The sequence below is a fragment of the Bos indicus x Bos taurus genome, chromosome 5 (assembly GCF_003369695.1).
Source record: "Bos indicus x Bos taurus breed Angus x Brahman F1 hybrid chromosome 5, Bos_hybrid_MaternalHap_v2.0, whole genome shotgun sequence".
Taxonomy (NCBI): domain Eukaryota; kingdom Metazoa; phylum Chordata; class Mammalia; order Artiodactyla; family Bovidae; genus Bos; species Bos indicus x Bos taurus.
Window position 1 is genome coordinate 114,303,554 of NC_040080.1, and position 23,946 is coordinate 114,327,499.

The 23,946-nt window shown below is 37.9% G+C and overlaps 1 protein-coding gene across 4 annotated transcripts in view; it reads left to right on the plus strand.

Annotated features, from left to right (window-relative positions):
• The window catches only part of OSBPL8 (oxysterol binding protein like 8), a 166,298-nt gene that overhangs the window by 93,322 nt on the left and 49,030 nt on the right, over positions 1-23,946 (plus strand). The window contains exon 1 of one of the 4 annotated variants that reach the window (XM_027543310.1): positions 19,218-19,837. The exons of the other annotated variants lie outside the window; for them this stretch is intronic. Coding sequence (XP_027399111.1) covers positions 19,693-19,837 — 145 coding nt within the window. The 5' untranslated portion in view covers positions 19,218-19,692. Of the gene's footprint in view, positions 1-19,217; positions 19,838-23,946 lie in introns of those variants that run through there. 4 annotated transcript variants of the gene reach the window in all.

Sequence of the window (23,946 nt, forward strand, 5' to 3'; positions counted from 1 at the left end):
GACTGATCTCCTTTAGGATGGACTGGTTGGATCTCCTTGCAGTCCAAGGGACGCTCAAGAGTCTTCTCCAACAACACAGTTAAAAACCATCAATTCTTCGGTGCTCAGCTTTCTTCACAGTCCAACTCTCACATCCGTACATGACCACTGGAAAAACCATAGCCTTGACTAGACGGATCTTTGTTGGCAAAATAATGTCTCTGCTTTTTAATATGCTATATCTAGGTTGGTCATAACTTTCCTTCCAAGGAGTAAGCATCTTTTAATTTCATGGCTGCAATCACCATCTACAGTGATTTTGGAGCCCAGAAAAATAAAGTCAGCCACTGTTTCCACTGTGTCCCCATCTGTTTGCCATGAAGTGATGGGACCGGATGCCCTGATCTTAGTTTTCTGAATGTTGAGCTTTAAGCCAACTTTTCCACTCTCCTCTTTCACTTTCATCAAGAGGCTTTTTAGTTCCTCTTCACTTTCTGCCATAAGGGTGGTGTCATCTGCATATCTGAGGTGATTGAGATTTCTCCCGGCAATCTTGATTCTAGCTTGTGCTTCTTCGAGCCCAGCGTTTCTCATGATGTACTCTGCATAGAAGTTAAATAAGCAGGATGTCAGTATACAGCTTTGACGTACTCCTTTTCCTATTTGGAACCAGTCTGTTTTTCCATGTCCAGTTCTAACTGTTGCTTCCTGACCTGCATATAAATTTCTCAAGAGGCAGATCAGGTGGTCTGGTATTCCCATCTCTTTCAGAATTTTCCACAGTTTGTTGTGATCCACACAGTCAAAGGCTTTGGCATAGTCGATAAAGCAGAAATAGATGTTTTTCTGGAACTCTCTTGCCTTTTCCATGATCCAGCGGATCTTGGCAATTTGATCTCTGGTTCCTCTGCCTTTTCTAAAACCAGCTTAAACATCTGGAAGTTCACAGTTCACGCATTGCTGAAGCCTGGCTTGGAGAATTTTGAGCATTACTTTACTAGCATGTGAGATGAGTGCAATTGTGTGATAGTTTAGTGATTCACAATTTTTAAGGATTATACTCCTTTTATGTGCTGTGCTGTGCTTAGTCACTCAGTCACACTCTTTGTGACCCCATGGATTGTAGCCTGCCAGACTTCTCTGTCCATGGAGATTCTCCAGGCAAGAATACTGGAGTGGGTTGCCATGCCCCCCTCCAGGGGATCTTCCCAACCCAGGGATCGAACTTCCACATTGCAGGTGAATTGTTTACCATTTGAGCCACCAGAGAAGCCCAGGAATACTGGAGTAGGTAGCCTGTCCCACTTGAGGAATCTTCCTGACTCAGGAATTGAACTGGGGTCTCCTGCATTGCAGGTGGATTCTTTACCAGCTGATCTGCCAGTGAAGCCCATACTCCACTTATAGTTATTATAAAATGTCAGTTACATTCTCTGTGTTGTATAATATAGCCTTGTAGCTTATTTTATACATAATAATTTATTTAAAATGTTTACCCTTAATTCATTTCAAATTATAATAATAAACCTATTATAGGCTAATATGAATCACATATTTTTATGAACAATAACTGACTCCCCTCCCCACCAAAGAAGAGCTGAGTGAGAATGAGAAGAGTGGTATTCTTTTCCTCCAAGGTCCCACAGCCTTGCCCCTATTGTCATTTTGGGCTGGATAATTCTTTGTTGAGGGGAGCTATCCTGTGCATTGCAGGGTATTTAGCAGCATCCTTGACCTCAATGCGCTAGATGCCAATAGAGTTTTCCTGGATGTGACAACTAGAATTAGCCCTGAAGTGAAGTGAAGTCGCTCAGTCGTGTCTGACTCTTTGCGACCTCATGGACTGTAGCCTACTAGGCTCCTCCATCCATGGGATTTTCCAGGCAAGAGTGCTGGAGTGGGTTGCCATCTTGACAAATATCCCTTGTGGGACAAAATTGTCTCTGGCTGAGAACTACTGTTTTACATTTTTTGCAAATCTTTCTAATTTATGTCTAGCTTTATCAAGGATATTTGTCAGTGAAACCGACCTTCTTTCACTGCAAGTGCATGGCAGTGAAGAAGTCAGTGACTACTACTACGGTCGGATGCCTCTGCTCTGATACGGGCCAAGGTGCCAGTGGTCTCATCTAGCATTGCTTTTGCACGACTAGTGAAAACGTCAGCACAATAAAAGAGTATTAGGAAACTAGTTTTGACCTTGCAGACCTTTTGAAAGTGTCTTGGAAACTACAGTGATTATGATCATTTTTAATTCATAATTGATACATTTTTTAAATTGGATTCTGTTTCTTAGCTGAAGTTTATTTGATCATATACTTTGAACTCTCCTTATCAGTTATTGGTACTACTGATAATTACTGATCCCCAATCAGTTATCAGTACTACTGATTATCAAACTTTTTAAAATTAATTATTTTAACTGGAGGATACTGTACAATATTGTGATGGTTTTGCCATACATCAACATGAATCAGCCACTAGCGAGTCTTAGGTGTTATGTTATACTGTCTACATAATTAGTTGGGTTTTGGTGTTGTTACTGTGTGAATTATCCCTTGGGGTAGGCTTTAGTTACTTCTTTTTAAATGAGTATTAACTGGTTGATCGTAAGTTACATGACCATTTTCTAATTTACTCCAGTAGAAAATTTTTTCTAGTCAAGTATTAGATGGAAACATTTTTACATAACATTGAAAAAAAATTGTAACATAAAGTTCTGGAAGGATGCAACTTATGTGATTTTTTTTTTTTTTTGGTTCTGTGCACCAGAATTTTGACTGTAATGAATATGGTTCATCTGTTTCATATATCTGTGTACTAGAATATTTAGAGAAATCCTTTAACTTGATATTTAATGAAACAACAAAGGGGTTAGTTACTAAAGCTTCTTGTATTTATATGTATCATGAACATTTTCAGACAAGCAGGGAGTTTGTAAGAATAATGCAGTTAACACTAATAAACCCATCAGGTAGATGTAAGAAATTATTAACCTTTTGTGTATTTTATTTATTTGGGGGTGGGGCTGGAATATTTGGAGTAAATCATAGACCTCATGATTTACATCAGCCATAGTATTAGATATATCTTGATTTACACCTAAATGTTCTTGGGTAAGTTATGGGTAAATTAATATTTATAGTGTGAATTACATATTGAATGTACTTCTTTGTTAAAGTCAGCTTATTGGGTTTTTGTAATGCACAATATCTCCCTCTGGTTTACCATGATTCCATATGATAGTTTTCAGAAGTGAGAGATGTGTTTAAAATAAGCTAAACCCATTAACTCTTGCTTATTGTGAAGATAAATAGTTGGAAATTAACATGTATAGAAAATATCTTTGATAGGTCTGCCGTAACTCAAGTATTATACTCCAGATCAGTATTTCAATTTCTGAATGGAAAGAATTAGAATTCCAAAAGCTTATTAATAGTAATAATGATTAAAATTCCTCATGTCTTTTATGTGCTTTTTACATGCATTAGCTCCTGGAATTCTTATAAGAACCTTATGGTATATAAATCATTGTCTCTGTTTCACAAATGAGGAAACTGGGCAGTTGGTAAGGGAAATTTCCTTGCCTGGTTTACATATTTAGTATGTAGTAGAGCTAAAACTTGAACCTAGGTATAATTACAGAGTTTTATATTTTTAAGGTTTCAGTCAATTTAGTCATTAGATTTTTTGAGGCTAAACTTTTCCAAACCTTAAACTTGGCTTCTGTGTCTTTTGATATAACCCCATTATGTGTACAATGTTTTCAGTTCAGTTCAGTCGCTCAGTCGTGTTCGACTCTTTGTGACCCCATGAATCGCAGCACGCCAGGCCTCTCTGTCCATCACCAACTCCCGGAATTTACCCAAACCCATGTTCATTGAGTCGGTGATGCCATACAACCATCTCATCCTGTGTCGTCCCCTTCTCCTCCTGCCCTCAATCTTTCCCAGCATCAGAGTCTTTTCAAATGAGTCAACTCTTCACATCAGGTGTCCAAAGTATTGGAGCTTCAGCTTCAGCATCGGTCCTTCCAATGAACACTCAGGACTGATCTCCTTTAGGATGGACTGGTTGGATCTCCTTGCAGTCCAAGGGACGCTCAAGAGTCTTCTCCAACATCACAGTTCAAAAGCATCAATTCTTCGGCACTCAGCTTTCTTTACAGTCCAACTCTCACATCCATACATGACCACAGGAAAAACCATAGCCTTGACTAGATGGACCTTGGCAAAGAAATGTCGCTGCTTTTTAATATGCTGTCTAGGTTGGTCGTAACTTTCCTTCCAAGGAGTAAGCGTCTTTTAATTCCATGGCTGCAGTCACCATTTGCAGTGATTTTGGAGCCCCCAAAAATAAAGTCAGCCACTGTTTCCACTGTGTCCCCATCTATTTACCAAGAAGTGATGGGACCAGATGCTATGATCTTAGTTTTCTGAATATTGAGCTTTAAGCCAACTTTTCCACTCTCCTCTTTCACTTTCATCAAGAGGCTCTTTAGTTCTTCTTCACTTTCTGCCATAAGGGTGGTGTCATCTGCATATCTGAGGTTATTGATATTTCTCCCAGTAATCTTGATTCCAGCTTGTGCTTCCTCCAGCCCAGCATTTCTCATGATGTACTCTGCATATAAGTTAAATAAGCAGGGTGAGAATATACAGCCTTGACGTACTCCTTTTCCTATTTGGAACCAGTCTGTTGTTCCATGCCCAGTTCTAACTGTTACTTCCTGACCTGCATATAGGTTTCTCAAGAGGCAGGTCAGGTGGTCTGGTATTTCCATCTCTTTCAGAATCTCCCACAGTTTATTGTGATCTACATAAAGTCTTTGGCATAGTCAATAAAGTAGAAATAGATGTTTTTCTGGAACTCTCTTGCTTTTTCGGTGATCCAACGGACGGTGGCAATTTGATCTCTGGTTCCTCCGCCTTTTCTAAGACCAGCTTGAACATCTGGAAGTTCACAGTTCACGTATATTACTTTACTAGCATGTGAGATGAGTGCAATTGTGCGGTAGTTTGAGCATTCTTTGGCATTGCCTTTCTTTGGGATTAGAATGAAAACTGACCTTTTCCAGTCCTGTGGCCACTGCTGAGTTTTCCAAATTTGCTGGCATATTGAGTGCAGCACTTTCACAGCATCATCTTTCAGGATTTGAAATAGCTCAACTGGAATTCCATCACCTCCACTAGCTTTTTTCGTAGTGATGCTTCCTAAGGCCCACTTGACTTCACATTCTAGGTGAGTGATCACACCATCGTGATTATCTGGGTCGTAAATGCTTTATGTGAAGTTTATTTTTTTTTCCTTTCTTTTGAGTAATATGTAGGAGTACAGTTATGAAATCATATAAGTGTGTTTTACTTTATAGAAGTGGCCTGTTTTCCAAAGTAGTTATATCATTTTACATTTCTCTCAGCAGTGTATGAGGATTTCTGTTGCTTTATATCCTTGATATTTTTTATTTTAGCCGTTCTAGTGGGTGTATAGTAATATCACATTGTGATTTTAATTTGCATTTCCCTGTTGACTAAGCGTGGAACATCTTTTCATATGCTCGTTGGCCACTTGTATATCTGAAGTGTCAGATTAGAATTTATGCCCATTTAAAAATTTGGCTTGCTTGCTTGTCTTACTGAATTTTAAGAGTTTTAAAAATATATTTCAGCATCCTCCTTTGCTAACTGTATACATTATATTTTCTTCTAGCCTTGGCATGCCTTTTCATTGTCTAAATGACTTCTTACAAAGAACAGATGTTTTTAATTTTGATGAAATTCAATTTATCAGGTTTTCCCCCATGACTCAAGCTCCCTGCCACATCCCAACTAAAGAAATCTTTGTCTATCCTAAAGTTTCAAAGAACATTTTTTGTAATTCTTCTAGAAGTGTTAGACTGTCCCTGCTTTGGTCTTTATCTTCATTGTCCTTCTTAAGTATCATCATCTTAGGTCAGGTCCTTATTACTCCACACCTACATTACATAGTACCACAGTATTCTAACTTCTCTTAGGGCTTTGCCTTCCAATAACAAGGCTCATCTTTCTTAACAAGACAACCAAACAGAAAATTATTGTTACTTTGTAAGGTGAGACTGTGGTAAGATTAGGGTTTTATGGATGTATGTGGGCAGAGAACACGTGGATCCCGTGAAGTAGGTCTCTTAGGGAAATGATATGAATAAATGGAAATAGAAAATTATAAATGAAAATACAGATCTTTATTCAAGCTTGTAACTGAATACCTCATAAGGTATCTGCATTTATGACACTCCCATTCTCAAAAAGTCAGTGGTTGACTGTCGCCTAGAGCAGTGGCTCCTAGGTGTGGCTGTGTCTGAGAATCACCTGGAGCTTTCTTTGATTAGATGCAGATTCTACTCCAGCCTTTCAAAGTCTCTAGGGTGAGGCTGTGCATTTATAAAGTTTTCCAGGTGTATCTGGTACAGCAACATTTGGATCAGTAAGCAGAAACCAGCAATAGAGAGCATAAATTACAGATTTTGTAATGTTGTAGTCAGCGCTCTTAGTGTTTCTGATCTTATTCTTCCCTTCCAATTTAATTTTGTATTTTTCCCATCACGAACTCAGCTAGATGACTTTCTTCCCTGTTCCACAGAAGACTGTGCTTTTATTTATTCTGCTTCTCTGTTGTGGAATATCCTCTCCCCAGTGCTTATCTCCGGTGGTCCAGTGGTTGGGAATCCACCTGCCAGTACAGGGAACATGGGTTTGATCCTTGCTTGGGGAAGGTTCCATATTCCACGGGGCAACTAAGCCCACATCCTAGAGACTGTGCTCCCCAACAAGAGAAGTCACTGCAGTGAGAAGCCTACACACCGCAGCTTGAGAAAGCCCAAACCTAGCAAAGACCCAGTGCGGGCCAAAATAAATAAAATTTTAAATTCTTCTCAGTTCCCAGGGTGTAGGAAAAATGGCCTCAACATAAAGATCAGATCAAGAGTGCTTCTGTAAGATTTTTTTGGTTTGAGACCTCAGAAAGATTTACAGTGCCTCTCAGCAAGACAGAAGCACTTCAAGAAAAAGAACAGAGGACAGAAAGATTTGTTGTAAGATGAGACATTTGAGCATATTCAGACATTGAAAGGATAAAGTCAGTAAGAGAAATATTATAGGAGGAAGCTGCTGCTGCTACTGCTGCTAAGTCACTTCAGTCGTGTCCGACTCTGTGCGACCCCATAGACGGCAGGCCATCAGGCTACCCCATCCCTGGGATTCTCCAGGCAAGAACACTGGAGTGGGTTGCCATTTCCTTCTCCAGTGCATGAAAGTGAAAAGTGAAAGTGAAGTCATTCAGTCGTGTCCGACTCTTAGCGACCCCATGGACTGCAGCCCACCAGGCTCCTCCGTCCATGGGACTTTCCAGGCAAGAGTACTGGAGTGGGGTGCCATCGCCTTCTCCGATAGGAGGAAGTTAGGAGAATCAATAAGGCAGGTTTTCAGAGAAGGCGGCAGGGATGGAGTCAGGTGTGAAGATTTAGGGATTGACTGGACTAGGAATCCAGCTACAAAGTGGAGGAACCACAGAAGTGGGTGTGCCAACTAATGCTGAAGTTGGTATCAGCCTGACCTAGTATGGGATTTTCTCCTGTAATGGTAGGCTTTGCTAGGTGTGTGCAACGAAAGAATGGTGGCAGAGTCCGTATGGGACACTGGTAAGGGAGGCGAGGCTTAACGGATGAGTTGGGCGAACTGCTTTGGTGGAGCGGGCAGGATCTGTTGGAGGAAATGCTGGAGTCAGTGGACAGCTGAGGAGCACTGTGCAGGAGTGGAGAGCTGTGGGAGCAAGGGCTCTCTTACAGATGAACACAGAACTGATAAAACTAACAGGGTTGGTGTACAAGGAAGAGAATTGTTGGTAGTAAATAAATGCTTGTGGATGTGCTTATGTATAGTCCCCCATGCCTAGCATAGTACCTGGAACATAAGCACTTGTGTGTTTATAAATGAATAAGTATCTTTATTGAGCACCTCTTACGTGCTGCTCCCTGCCATTGTGAAGGTTACAGGCTCACATTTTAATGAGTATGAAATTTTGGAGATGATCTTCATGTGTTGGAAGCCCTTCTCTGACATGAACCCTGCATGTATTACTCCTGTTTCCTGACGAGAGAGAATGGATGACCAGGCAAGTAGATAGGTAGATAGATTTATTTTTTTATTTCAAATGGCATTTATTTTGGTGGTATTTCCTGGACTCATACTAATACCTGCCATTTATCAAGCACTTACTGAGTTTGACTATTGAAAGTTTTATATGCCAACTTATATTTAACTTTTGAAACAACCCCACAAGATACAAACACAATTACTGTGTCTGCTTTATCAGTGAGACAGCTGAAAATGAGGATGTTAAGAAATTGTTCAAATTCACGAAACTAGTAAATGTCAGAGGCAGGTTTCAAATTCAGGACCGTCCAAGCCCATGGTGTTTTTTCTACTGTACTGGAGTGAATTACAGATGAGCTGTTTTCTTTTTGTTTTATGCATGGTATGATGCTAGAAATTTGTGAGAACAATGGCAAAGATTCTCATTGTTTTCTGGCTGAGTCTCCTTTATACATGTTGATTCATACCAATTTAATATGGGTCACTTTCCCTTAAAAATAGCTTGTTTGGTTTTTTGCAATGTGGTTTCCTTCCATCATTTTAAGTTTTCCTTTGGTTGGTTTTTTGGAGAAACTAGGGAGACTCTGGCTGTCCTCACTAAAGCCCAAGATAATCTTTTTATTTGTCTTATGTTTAGATTATGATGCTGAATCAGGTTATTCTAAAAATTGTGCATTTGCCAGATTTTTTCCCTTGTTTGAAGACTAAGTACTAGTTTATTTCAAGTAGTTTTAACTTAAGTATTATTACAGTCCCTTGAGTAGGATGACATTTGTTTCATGCTGATTTGAGTATAATGTATTTTGATTGTTTACCAAGAAAGACAGACTTGTAGTTAGTTAGGCTTGTCGTCTCCCTTTTCCCCTGTACTTGTGAGTAAGGACGATGCTACAGCACCCTGGAGAGTAAATCATAGCTTATCTTACAGCTGCATGTTCTGTTCCCTCTAGATCACGTTTGAGATTATCATCAAAACTGGATGAATTCCTGACTTTTATCTTGTAGCCACCCTTGGTTCTTTGGTCATAAAAAGCTCTTTTCATGCTTTTATTTTTAAAAAACCATCTTTCAATTATAGTGCTCTGTGACAGAATATAAAATGTTGCCATGCCAAAATTTATATGAATCCATTTCAAGCTAATTTTGTGTTTAACGTTTTAAAACTAGAAGTTTTACCTGCTTAATCAGTTTTATCAAAGTTAATTTAAGCCATGTTTGGTTCATCTAGGCTTGAGTTAAAATGTCTACACTGAGTACTGTGTTTCTCTTATCCTCTAGGAAATCTTAAACCTGTGAAGTCCCTTCACCTTGAGTGCTCTGGCAGCATTGAATGTGACATGATGGGTCTATATCTAATATTTCTAACTTTAACTGAGAGTTTACTATTGTGAAGATGTCGTACAGATTTCCCCAGGTGACAGTCTGAAACACTGCTGGGATAACCTCAGGTGACTAACACAGAGTAGCTTCATTAGAGTGGCTCAGACAAAAGGAGACCTAGATCAGTTTCCTCCATGAACCGAAGCAGTTCCTCTGTCCTTGGTAAGACGTTTCTAGGATCAGTTCTGAAACTATATGAGACCAGACACACATAACAAGTGTGTTCCTGAATATATGTCTTATATTTCATGAAAATTGTTTTGCCTGAAAGAAGACTTGAATTTTTTCCCCACCCCCACTTTCTTTTTTTCCCCTAGATGCTGTGCTTTGGTCAGTTGTTTTCTTTAGAAAGAGTATAAATTAGAGGCTATATTGATTTTCTCCTCTGCGTTTCTGAGCCCTAAATAAGTTAGATTTCCAAAGTTATATCTTAAGACATGCTTGTTTTCTGCTTTGAAATTCCTTGTGTTTGGATAATTGCTTCATAGAGCTATGAAAGTACCTATTATGTAATGAAAGAGGAATATTTGGCATGTTAAGAAAATAAGAATAAAATATTTTTATAAATCTCTCTTGTTAAATGTTGCAGTATCTGTGTTCTTCAACTATTCCCATAGGGAAATATGAAATACTTTGAAATCGTTTGTTGAAAATTCAGTGAGAATGAATAATTCAGCTTTGTTTTAAGCATCTTTACAAAGATAAGAGAGTCTGTCTTATCCTTGCCGGGCCTTATTAATTGCTTCTTTAAGAAAGCAGTAAGATGAACATTAAGAACAACAAAGGATGCTTTTCTCCACATAAACATATACGTTCATATATTCCTTCCTCCCTACTTTATTAAGATAATAGTTGTTAAGATAACAGTTTATTTATTAAGATAACAGTAAAGGGTTATCAGATAATACGTGCGCTTGTTTCTGGGCTCTTTTCTGATGGGATGCCCCGCCCTCCGCCTGCTCTTTGTTCCCACAGTCTGAGAGGCTGAGCCTGTTTCTGTGTATAGACTGTGGGCCGGTGCCACTGCGTGTGCTGATCTCCTTGTGCACAAGCGAAAAATACATACACTGGTAGGGGTGTTCACTAAGGGAACTTCCTTCAGTTTACAGAACTGCCCTTTATTATGAGACGATAGTCTTCCTGCTGTATCATATTTAACATCCCTTTCTGAATTGAAGGCTGTGAATTTAGATTTTAAAAATACTGTGTCTTACCAAGTTGAGAACTGTAATATCAGTGCTACAGTTTGGGGAGGGGGAATTTTTTTGGTCCACAGATTCAAAATCTAGGAACCGTAGTTTTACCTGTGGTTTACCTACCTCACATAGTCATTTACCTGTGTGAGGAGATTGTGGATATCGGGGTAAAAGATAAGGAAATCCTTGTGCTTTGGATGGAGTCATGGGCCGTGAAGTTAGTTAGATATGTGGTTACAACTGTGGAATCAAAATAGCTTCTTCAGGACCTTATTAGGCTCATCATTAGGAAATATCTGGAGTGTGGCAGCCAATAATTTAAATTGTATCCAACTCCAAAGCCTCCATAGAGTTGGATTGAGTCTCTAGTGGGTAAGTAAAATGATGTGAGCATTGGCACCAATATTTGAATATCAGTCAGGAGAGAGAAGGAAGAGAGATCCATATTCATTCTTTCCATCCTAGAACAATGTGTAAGCAGTGTTGTCTTATAACATGGTTCCCATGCTTGAAGAGAAGGCTGGAAAGGAGTGGAATTTTTTTTATCTGTTATGTTTTGAGAACTCAGTTATAGGTTTTTTTAGCATGATATTTGCTATCATGTGTAGTAAAAAGTGAAGGAAAAAGTATAGTAGTTTTTTTCTAGCATGATATTTGCACAGCTTTCTAGTGGAAAATTTTTTGAGAAGTAGATGTTTAAAGTTTTGAGTTGTGTCCTTCATTTACGAAGTGTCCCTATATGTGAAAGCCGATCCAGTTGAGTGGTCTCTGTCCTATAGGCTCTCCTTTCTTCTTCACCATCATTAAGATATTTCTCGCTTTATCCCTTCCTACCACAGACCCTGGGATGGTGGTTTTTTATCCCCACTCTTTGAGTCTCAGCTTACCACAAAATTGCCTGATGCTGGTATTTGTGTTGGTGGGCGTAGGGAAAGCAGAATGAGGAGATGGGGGAAAGTAAACACTGCTTCCGTGGCTGGATTCTCACTGGCGTATCGCTCATTTACTGTGTGGCTCTGAGCCTGTACTCCTCAGAGTTTGTGTACGGGTTAAGTCACTTCAGTCACGTCCGCCTCTTTGTGACTCCATGGACTATACCCTGCCAGGCTTTTCTGTCCATGGGGTTCTCCAGGCTGGCGTACTGGATGAGTTGTCATGCCCTCCTCCACAGGATCTTCTCCATCCAGGGACTGAACCCATATCTCTTACGTATCCTGTATTGGAAGGTAGATTCTTCACTGCACAGCCTGGGAAGCCCATGCCTCCAAGTTTGAAAGTGAAAGTGAAGTCGCTCAGTCGTGTCTGACTCTGCCACCCCATGGACGGTAGCCTACCAGGCTCTGGGTCCTTGGGATTTTCCAGGCAAGAATACTGGAGTGGGCTGCCATTTCCTTCTCCAGGGGATCTTCCCAACCCAGGGATTGAACCCGGGTCTCCTGCATTGCAGACAGACACTTTACCGTCTGAGCCATACCTGTAAAACCAAGATACTGTTGTTCTTTCAATCTATTGAGAACATATGTGAAAACACTTTTGAAAACTTATTACTGTATAATTCTTAGATAGTATTAATAAAGGTTACATTCATAGATGCTCTTAGTACATTTTCAGTTAAATAGATTCTTGTGAACAGTCTTAGAAAGAAACCTAAGCACTTCATTTAACATTTCTTTTGTGGGAATAGACCCTGAGTTTCAGTCAACTTTTAATGACCGTGTACTCACACATGTTGAAAGCTCAATAAGAGCAGAAATTAGGGGGTATTATATCATAACTGTCTGTGCTTAACATAATTTCTAACCCAAAGTATATGCTCATCACATTTTTTATTAAATGAATGATTATTTGATATACAAATATAATTACAAAGAACTTTCCACCCAGAGGAAAGTACTGTCTTATGCTTGCGGATGTGAGTGTGGATATATAGACAAGAATGCTCTTCCGTCTAAAATTATCTTAAGCCAGCCTTTTAATTTTGTATGTGCATTTGCATGTGCTGTTGAGAACATATTTAGTACTGAGAATCTACAAGAATAATTTTCTCATTATAAATGTGGGATAAATAAAATTGCTTTGTGTGCCATATACTCATCAGTGAAATTTTACTAATTACAGTTAAGAACTTACTTTGTCTCTTTGGAGGATGGAAATTGAGAGCTTTATTGTTGTGCTTTCTTTTTTAAAGCAAAGATCATTGTCAGCCATCTCAAATTGTATGTCCTTTGAAAGGTTATTAGTAGTCTTGTTTGCTAAGACTGAGCTGCTTAATTAATAGTAAACAACTATATTATTTTTAAAATTTTGTGCTCTGTAGGGAAACACTGCTGAGTTTGTATAGTACCACTGTCAGACATTTAGTTCATTTTCTAAGGTGGTGGTTCTGTTCATGTTTGGGTGTAATACTTTCTTAAATTCTTGTTGACTGATGTTTGTTTTTAGTATTTTGATCTTTTTCCAATTCTTCGTGCTGCTTTAAGAATTTTAAATCTCTTAAAACCTCGCTAATTATCTTGAGATTCAAGATTAAACTATATAGTTCTTATAATATAATAACTTAAGCCAATATATTTTATCCTGAATGTGCATATGGAACTTTATAGGGCTTAAGTGGATTTTCCAGCTACCGAATTAGATTATTTCAAAATATCAGCTATGTTTGCCAGTCATCTGTTTTTTAAATAAAGCTGATCTGGAATTTGTCCAGGGAACTCATTAGAGTTCTAATATGAGCAGTGAGCTGCCTTCTCCGGTCCTAATCTTTTGGCTCTACAGAAAGAAAAACTGAAGCTGGGCATTTTCTTTGGGCACAGCAGGAGAATCTAGGGGTTCTTTCTGTTATGGCCTTTGGTGGGTTTTGTTGTTGTTGTTGTTCGGTCACTAAGTTGCATTTGACTCTTTGAGGCCCCACGGACTGTTGCACTCCAGGCTCCTCTGTCCTCTGCTGTCTCCTAGAGTTTGCTCAAACTCATGTCCGTTGAGTCAGTGATGCTGTCTAACCGTTTCATCCTCTGCTGCCCCCTTCTACTTTTGCTTTCAATCTTTCCCAGCATCAGAGTCTTTTCCAAGGAGTTGGCTCTTCACATCAGGCGGCCAAAATATTGGAACTTCATCTTCAGCATCAGTCCTCCCAGTGAATATTCAGGGTTGATTTTTTTTTTTTTTAGGAGTGACTGGTTTGATCTCCTGGCAGGCCAAGGGATTCTTAAGAGTCTTCTGCAACATCACAATTGGAAAGCATCACTTCTTAGGCACTCAGCCTTCTTTAGGGCTTCCCTGGTGGCTCAGACAGTAAAGAATCCGCCTGCAATGCAGGAGACCTGGGTTTGATCCCTGGGTTGGGAAGAATCCCTGGAGGAGGACATGGCCACCCACTCCAGTATTCTTGCCTGGAGAATCCCCATGAACAGAGGAACCTGGTGGACTACGGTCCATGGGATTGCAAAGAGTCGGACACAGTTGAGTGACTAAGCACAGCAGCCTTCTTTATGGCCCAACTGGTGAAGAATTGATGCTTTTGAACTGTGGTGTAGGAGAAGACTCTTGAGAGTCCCTTGGACTGCAAGGAGATCAAACCAGTCAGTCTTAAAGGAAATCAAGACTGATGCTGAAGCTGAAGCTCCAATATTTTGGCTACCTGATGCGAAGAACTGACTTATTGGAAAAGACCCTGAGCTAGGAAAGATTGAAGGCAGGAGGAGAAGGGGATGACAGAGGATGAGATGGTTGGATGGTATCACCAACTCTATGGAGATGAGTTTGAGCAAGCTCCAGGAGTTGGTGATAGAAAGGGAAGCCTAGTGTGCTGTAGTCCTTGGGATTGCAAAGAGTCAGAAATGACTGAGCAACTGAACTGAACTGAACTCACATCTGTACATGACAGCTGAAACAACCATAGCTTTGACTATATGGACCTTTGTCCACAACGTGGTGTATCTGCTTTCTAATATGCTGCCTAGGGAGTTGGTGATGGACAGGGAGGCCTGCCATGCTGCGATTCATGGGATCGCAAAGATTCGGACACGACTAAGCTACTGAACTAACTAACTAACTAGGTTTGTCACAGCTTTCCTTCCAAGGAGCAAGCATTTTTTAATTTCCTGGCTGCAGTCACCATCTGCAGTGATTTTGAAGCCCAAGAAAATAAAATCTGTCACTGCTTCCACTTTTTCCACTTTTGTTTGCTGTGAAGTAATGGGACTAGATGCCATGATCTTAGTTTTTTGAATGTTGAGTTTCAACTTGGCCTTTTCACTGTCCTCTTTCCTCCCTCATCAAGAGGCTCTTTAGTTCCTCTTTACTTTCTGCTATTAGAGTGGTATCATCTGCATTTCTGAGGTTATTAATATTTCTCCCAGCAGTCTTGATTCCAGCTTGTGATTCACCCAGCCCAGCATTTCACTTGATGTACTCTGCATATGAGTTAAATAAACAAGGTGACAATATACAGCTTTGTCATACTCCTATTCCAATTTTGAACCGGTTAGTTATTCCATGATGGTTCTGTTGCTTCTTGACCCGCATACAGGTGTCTCACGAGACAAGTAAGGTGGTCTGGTACTCTCATCTTTTGAAGAATTTTCCACAGTTCATTGTGGTCCACACAGTCAAAGGCTTTAGCTTAGTCAATGAAGCAGTAGTAGGTGTTTTTCTGGAATTCCCTTGCTTTCTCCATGATTCAGGATATCTGCTTCCTCTGCCTTTCTAAACCTAGCTTGTACTGCTGAAGCCTAGCTTAAAGGATTTTGAGCATACCTTGCTAGCATGTGAAATAAGCACAGCTGTAAGGTAGTTTGAACATTCTTTGGAATTGCTCGTCTTTAGGATTGAAATGAGAACTGGCCTTTTCCAGTCCTGTGGCCACTGCTGAGTTTTCCAAATACGCTGACGTGTTGAGTGCAGTACTTCAACAGCATCATCTTTTAGGATTTTAAAAAGCTCATTTGGAATTTCATTGCCTCCATTAGCTCTGTTTGTTGTAATGCTTCCTAAGGCCCGCCTGACTTCATGATCCAGTATGTTCAGCTCTAGGTGAGTGACCACACCATCGTGGGTGACCACACCATCGTGGTTATCCAGGTCATTAAGACCTTCCTTGTAGTTCCTCTGTGTATTCTTGCCACCTCTTCTTAATCTCTTCTGCCTTTGTTAGGTCCTTACAGGTTCTGTCTTTTATTGTAGCCATCCTTGCATGAAATTGTCCCTTGACATCTCTAATTTTTTTGAAGAGATCTCTCGTCTTTATCATTCTGTTGTTTTCCTCTGTTTCTTTGCATTCTTCATTGAAGAATGCCTTCTTATCTCTCCATGCTGTTCTCTGCAACTCTGCATTCAGTTGGGTATATCTTTCACTTTCTCCCGTGCCTTTCACTTTTCTTCTTTCCTCAGCTATTGGTAAAGCCTCCTCAGACCACTGCTTTGCCTTCTTGCATTTTTTCTTCTTTGAGATGGTTTTGGTCACTGTATCCTGTACATGCTGTGGTTTTTGCCTCTGCCCAAATACCTGCCATTTTAATATGGAAAGAACCCCTAGACCAAAGATAATATATTCAGAGGTATTAGTTCTTTTTAGTGTTAGGGAATTTCAAAATACATTAACTGGTACAGGAAATACCTGTACTTTCCTCTCAATTTTGCTATGAACCTAAAACTGCTCTAAAAAAGTTTAAAAAAAAAAACAACAGACATTTCCATGTATTTGAAGTCTCCTCAGTTTATCTATACATCAGGAGATGAGGAAAAGAGAATAAACCTCACCAGCATACTGTCAGGACATGTCAACATCAGGAAAGAATGTTGGTAAATCTCATAGAATTTGTCTTTGGTCAAAAAGAGATAGTGCAGTGATAGGAGGAGACATTTTGATGATGACAGCTCTTTATATTGAGTAACCTGTTTCCCGTATTCTCAGTGCAGTTCAGTCACTTAGTCATGTCTGACTCTTTGTGACCCCATGGACTGCAGCATGCCAGGCTTCCCTGTCCATCACCAACTCCTGGAGCTCGTTCAAACCCATGTTCATCGTGTCGGTGATACCATCCAACCATCTCATCCTCTGTTGTCCCCTTCTCCTGCCTTCAGTCTTTTCCAGCATCAGGGTCTTTTCCAATGAGTCAGTTCTTCGCATCAGGTGGCCAAAGTACTGGAACTTCAGCTTCCACATCAGTCCTTCCAGTGAACACTCAGGACTGATTTCCTGTAGGATTGACTGGTTTGATCTTGGAGTCGAAGGGATTCTCAAGAGTCTTCTCCAACACCACAGTTCCAAAGCATCAATTCTTTGGCGCTCAGCTTTCTTTATTGTCCAACTCTCACATCCATACATGACTACTAGAGAAATGATAGCTCTGACTAGATTGGCCTTTGTTGGCAGAGTAATGTCTCTGCTTTTTAATATGCTGTCTAGGTCTGTCATAGCTTTTCTTCCAACAAGCAAGCATCTTTTAATTTCCTGTATTCTATGTATCCTTGATTTGCTATCACTTTTTGGTAGAGTATATATTCTTTTATATTCTTTCTCAAGGGAATTCCTGAGAGGGAAATGAGGAAGACATATAACATAAAATATAGGTGAATATTTCTCAATTCTCCCAAGAATATGGTGCATGGCAACAGCTATAATAGATACATAGGAGAAAAGAGTTAATTCATTTTAAAGAGTGGATGTTTTAGTTCATTAAGCTCAATTCTATTGTAGAACCCTAGGTAAGAATGATTATTCTAGTAAATTCTTTAAAAACATGCATGGAAAGTAAATTTTTAAGACCCTGCATATCTAAAAATGTTTTATTTTACCCTAATATGTAATTGATAATTAGACTGGATATGTACTTCTGAATTGGAAGTCATTTTCCTTCTAGTTTTGAAGACATTGCCTATTTTTTTGTCCTGGTTTCAGTGTTGCTGATATCAGTAGCTTGTCTGATTCCTAATCGTGGTGCTGTTAATTATCTGTAGAAGGATTTTTTGCTGCCATAGGGTTGGTTCTCAGTTTTTACCGCTCATGTGTGGTTCAGCTTTCTTGAACCTGCAGGACAAGTGACAGCAAGTTCATCTCGTGCTTTCCAGGGCAAGTTATGTGTTGCTGTGTCCTCTCTTGGGTGCATACTTGTGGAATACACACCCACGCTTGTATATGCTTTTTTAAAAAAATACTCCACTCCTAGAAATTTTGTGGTGTTTTAGGAGAGAATACATTATTATGTCACTATCTTCATTCTACCATTTTAACCTGGAACCTTTCTTGATTTTCCATCTATTATCCTATTTGATGCTTATAACAGTCCTGTAATATAGATAATGTTATTAAAATTTTATAGATGAGGAAACAGAGACACAGAGAAGTTAAGTCAATGGCTCTAATGTATCCAACTAGGTTAGAACTAGGATTTGAACCCATGCAACTTTAATTTCAAATCCTGTTTAACCATTGCACTATAAATGCCTTTTGTGATGTTATATTCTTTATGCTTTAAGAGGTAGGCAACACTGTGAATTATTTATAAGTATTTCCCTGATGCCTATATTAAATGGCAGTTTATATTTCATGACAAGGGAGAAAAGTGGGGGGAAAACTCCCAAACCCAAAACCTGTTATGGTTGTGGGTATCAACCATAAACCATTTTTATCACTAACTGATTTTAAAATGCCTTTGCCAAAGAAATAGTACGTACAGGAAATTAAGTTTGTTTAAATGTCCTTTCTTTTGAAGAGAAATAGTCTTAGATTTTGCGGGATGCTGTTGTGTATGAATGGAGAGCCAGCCTTGAAGTGTATGCATAATGAGGAAGGAGACGGAGATCTTACAGTAAGGCGCCTGTAAAAATGAACCACCAAGTCAGTTATAATTGAGCTGTTGTTGTCTAAGAAGGTGTGTTTCCAGGTTGAAAGAACTGTGGTTAGAAAAACCAGTCTAGGGTATAGAAAGAAAATAACTGACTTAAAGCTTTTTAACTTTAGTTAAGGTGTAAAGTAAATGGATTTTAATATAACTAGGAAAGTCTTCTTGGAATTTTAAAGATTAGATATAAAGAGATGACATACTGTATCATTTTGGCTAGAGGTACTTTCCTGTTAGATTTAATGATATGGGATCATCCTAGTTACTTAGTTTTAACCCAGAAAAAAAAAAGATATTTATTTTTGTTACTGTGATAATAAAATTGTATTTTTTTAATAAGATTTTTAAGTGGAAAATATTCATTGGTTGATTATATGTTTTGAAAAGTTTAAATGTAATGAGGAACTATAGCATCTCTTTTCAGAGAAACATATTGGAGATACAGCATTATTAGTGGTATCCTTTTAATCTTTTGTGTTAATGGTTTGCATTAGCAGTGTCTTAATGACACGTGTATCTCTACTAGAGGTAAAATTTAAATGTTTATTCTCTGCGTTACCCATTGGAATCCATCAAAAATGTACTTGAAAGAATATCTTCCCTTATGAATTCTTAATCATAGCTAAAGCAAGCAGTAGATTAGATATAAATCTAGAAGCTTCAGGAAAGATAAACAAGTGTTATATCCATTTTTAAAGTAAGCAAAAACTGGAAAGCATCGGAAGACGTGGGAAGTGTGGCAGATACTATAAAAGCATAATGAGTATGAGAAGAGGATTGCGTTATTTTGAGAAGAGAGAAGCTGAGTTTATTATTTCATCTGAATCTCTAAGTATTGATCTTGCTTTTGTTTTACTAAGGCAGTAATTCGGTGCAGGGCATTACTTGTTTGATAAAAAGGTAAAACAGTGGAATAGCCTTCCTTATTTTTCAGCTCATTTCTTTTAAAACACCCAGCAGCATGGCTTAATGCCTTTTCTGTCAGCCTCTATCTGTTTATTGCTGATTTGACGGTCTCTGGTCCTTCTCCTTTGCTGTTAAATGTGTGTGTCCTTTGTTTGTGCTGGTGGGTTCGCTGTATTTGGATGTGAAGAAAAGCCTGTTATTGCCATACTGGTCTAATTAGCCTTCTGGGTGAGGGTATACATTACATAGGCCTTTTAAGCCATGAAAGAAGACAGCTCACAACAACGTAGGTTTTCTTCCTGTACTGTGGTTTCGCCTGTTTTATTTCCTCCACGAATTGATGGCCGAAAGCTTGTCCGGAACGCTTCATTTGGAGGATACAATGAACTTTCTCCTTCTTTGCCAGGTTGGTTTGTTTAATCTTGCATTCTTTTCTTAATTTCTTATAGACTTTTCATTAAAATAAACTGGACATCTTAATGTCTTAAAGCTGCTTTCTTTTAAACAAAACAATTCTATAATGAAAGGTTAGATTTTAGTAACTGCTACTATATGGCTTGGCTTTCCATATTTTCTTTTACAGTGTCCTTATGCTTAAACTTGAAAGCTAATGATTCAGTGAAGTATGAATCTTGAGTGCTTATAGCATGAGTTTTTACTTTAATTATTGAAATTAATATTATAACCCTTTGATAAAAATAAAGCCCTTTGTAGATTTGAAATAAAATTCTATAAATAAACCAGTTGTTCTGAGGTTTCTGCAAATGAAACCCACATATTTAATATTAATATTTGTCTGACTATTCTCAAGCAAAATAGTAACTGTGAAAATTGACGTTTAGTTTATGCTTTAATAGATTAAGTCCTGACTAACATGAAGTTATCTGTGTAATTTAATTTTTGAAATGCCTTACTTCATGTTGTTAAATGTGTTTATGTATGATCAGTTTTTGCTTAGAAAATGTTATTTTTAGGGCAAAATTTATTAAATGAAATTAGATATTTGACACCTATGACTTAGACGTTAAACAGTTGGTCAATGAGATGTAGCTGTTAACTGATCTTTTATTGTTTGAAAAAGATTTATTGTAGAAAATATTTGGATGTAGATGTTAAGATATAAGCAATCTTTGTTTTCTTTTCAGAATATTAAACTGCTACATAATCATATCTACTCTTTTAAAGTTATATTTTTCTTTTAAAATAAAAATGTTCTTTTAATCCTCATGACAAATATTGATTGAACTGGTGCTTGTTTTAATTGTTTATGTATTTTCTGACACTCATTTTGTGAAATTTGAGTTATATTTTCATTTTTCACACTAGCCTTTCTTCTTAGCTTTTTGTGAATACTCATGCTGATAGGTAGGACATACATTCTCTTGAGATACAGTGTTACTTGGACAATTAAATAAATTATTATAAATTCACTGACTTCATTTTCTTTTCTAACAATGTTTTGAAAAGTATTGGAAACCATAGTCCTGAACTGTTGCCTGAGTAACATAAGCTTTAAACAGCATTCATAATCCGTATTTAGTCTTCTTAGTGTAGCGTGGTTGCTATCATGTTTCTTTCTTAACGTTCTCACAGTGCTGTAAATTTTACTATTTGTCTTTGTTTAGAAGTGACTGAAAATACAACAAACAAGTTTTTAATGTGGTTGAATACTTACTTGCTTTTTCAATGTTGACTTAGCTCCATTTCTGGATTTGACTCCTTGTTTTTCTTTTTTTAAGCCAGCAAGCTTGCTGGCACGAGTTTGCTGACCTTCATGCTATGAGTCTACTTAATGTAGAGAATAATCAGGTGACCTTACTTAACAATAGAAAACGTTTTAGAAGTTTGGTTTTTACTTCATTTAATTTAAGACAGAGTTGTGAGTTTCTCTTGTCAAAGAGAATATTGAAGGTCATCCAGATAGATTTCTTTTAGTGGAAAAGTAGATGTTTGGCTTTGTTTTCTGATTCTTGAAATAGATAAGGTCGTATTCATAAGGATGCTTCCATAGTCCTCTTAATGCAACTAACAATAATATTAAAACAAAAGCGCTTTCTAATATGTTTTATCAGCTAGGTAGAATAGTTGAATACAATTAGGTACTTCAAAGAAGTGGCTTTTTTAAGTTAAAAGTAAAAAATATAATTTTTTCTGGGACATTTTGTTTTTATCTGACATCATTAGAGAAAGAGAGGTTATACATTAGTGATATTTAAAGATAGCTTTGTTTGTTTTACTGGTTTGACCACAACCCTTTTTCGTTTTCATTTTCCTTAGGAAAATCCACCCGCCCTTTTTTTTTTTTTTTTTTTGGTCACTTCTACCTTAAGGAACAAATTGGTATGACCTTTTTCTGTATGATAGAGTTATAAAATAGAATGGTACCCTTTGTCCATGTACCTAGAAATTGAAATAAACTTTGAACAAAGAAATTTACAGACACTCTGTAGAAGCTTTAGTATATAGTTAGATCTTTTTAGTATATTTTGACTTCTCTGAATTTTTTTTCTTGTACAATTTCTTAATTCTTGGCTGTGTTCAATTTAGTTAATGCAGTAATTCTATATTTGTAAATATTTACTGAATCTACATTTTTAGATACTGTGTATGTAATCTGATTTTAACAAGGCTGAAGCAGTATAAAACTTGCTTTATTATATCTAAACGTTATTGAACCAATTTTTAATGAGGTATATAAAAAGTTATATCTTATCAGTGATGATAGCATTTTTCATCTGTTAATAAGAATTTAGGGACAGTGTACTAATTTATTCAGGAATCACATTCCATTGAATTAGTAGGAAAAAATTTTACTACTATATTACTGGAAAATATCTTCTGCTATTTTCCCACAGATTTAGGGAAGACTTTCTTAAGACCCAAAAGCACTAACTGTTAAAAGAATGAGGTTGCTACATTTGGCAGTGTTCAAATTAAGAGACATTCATCTAAAGAGACCATGCAGAGAATTAAAAGACAAGCCATAGAGTGGGGAGATATTTGTAATAAATATAACTGGCAAAGAACCAATATTTGGGAAACATTATGAATTCCTATATAAATCAAGAAAAAGTACAGAGTTTTTTTTTTTTTTAATGTACTGAAGAGTTTCTTCACAAAGAGAAAATTAAAATGGTAATATATGAGATAGTACTCAATATCATTAGTGATCAGGAACACACTAACTAAAGCCTCACTGATTTACCATTGACACACCCAACAGATTGGCAAAAATAATAAAAAATTTGTCAATATTGATGTTACCATGGATGTGGGAAAAGGAGAACTATCATACAGTGTTGGGGGAAAATAAACAGATGGTAAACAATTTGGTGTTCTTAAAGACGCACGTACACTCAGGCCTAGGAGTTCTGCTTCTGGTTTAACCCTTAGAGATACTCATGGATATACTGGGATGCGTTGCCAACAATATTTGTATCACCTATATTTGTAAGAGGAACAAACTAGAAACAACACAAGCAGATGGATAAATAGTGATATAGTCATGCAATAGGATTCTAATCAGCAGTGAAAATGCATGAAATACCAGTTGTGGCATGCTGGTACATAATCGTAAAAGTCAAAGTAGTTATTTCTGAGGGAAAGAAGAGTAGATAGGGTCAAGAATGGCATGGAGCGGCGTAGGGGGTGGTTCTCACAGGATGGTGACAATTCTGTAATTCTTGATTTGGGTGGTGGTTATGCAGATAGTTTTTGTATACATTAAATTATGCTTTATGTATGTTTCTGAAGTATGCGTTTTTCACATATTTTAAAAAGCCACTGCATGTAAAAGTAGAGTCCATTTTTATTCATCTTTGGATCAGTTTATCAAAATTTGAATGGATGAATAAGAAGTGAGACCCTTCTTTTCAGGAACTCCCAGTCAAGTATGGGACGTGAACGTGAGAACAGGCAATTGAAATATTTTGTGATAAATAGAGTAGTGCAAGTGTACCAAGTGCTGCGTCTCAGAGGAGACAGCTAGCTGTGTTTATGCAGTCTAAACACGGCCTCCCGGAAGACGCTGGCCTTGAGTCTCAAGAAGCACTCTGACATTCTAGAAACACCATGAATTTTAAAGTTAGATCTAAGTTTAAATTAGCGCTGATACTGTCACCTATTGACATTTGTCACGTTACTTAATTTCTGTAAGCCTCAGTTTTTTCAGTTATATAGACTATACCTGATATGTGAGGGGGGCTGGATTTTAAAGATTAGGAGTAAATTATCAAAGTATCTTAAAATTGCAAGTGTTCCTACAAATGGATATTGGTTGCTTTATTGTTTTCATTAATATTATGTTAATTATCTTCTTAATTATCATGGTTATGGATGAATCAGAATCAGCCCAGAGCAGGATATGTTAAAGGGGTATAGAGTAAGAAAGGATGCCATAGCAAGAGCGGTCTAATAAATTAGAAGATTAAGGAAAGAGTGTGGTGCCAGTAGTAAAAAACTCATCTGCAGGAGACACAAGAGGCACTGGTTCAGTCCCTGCATCAGGAAGATCCC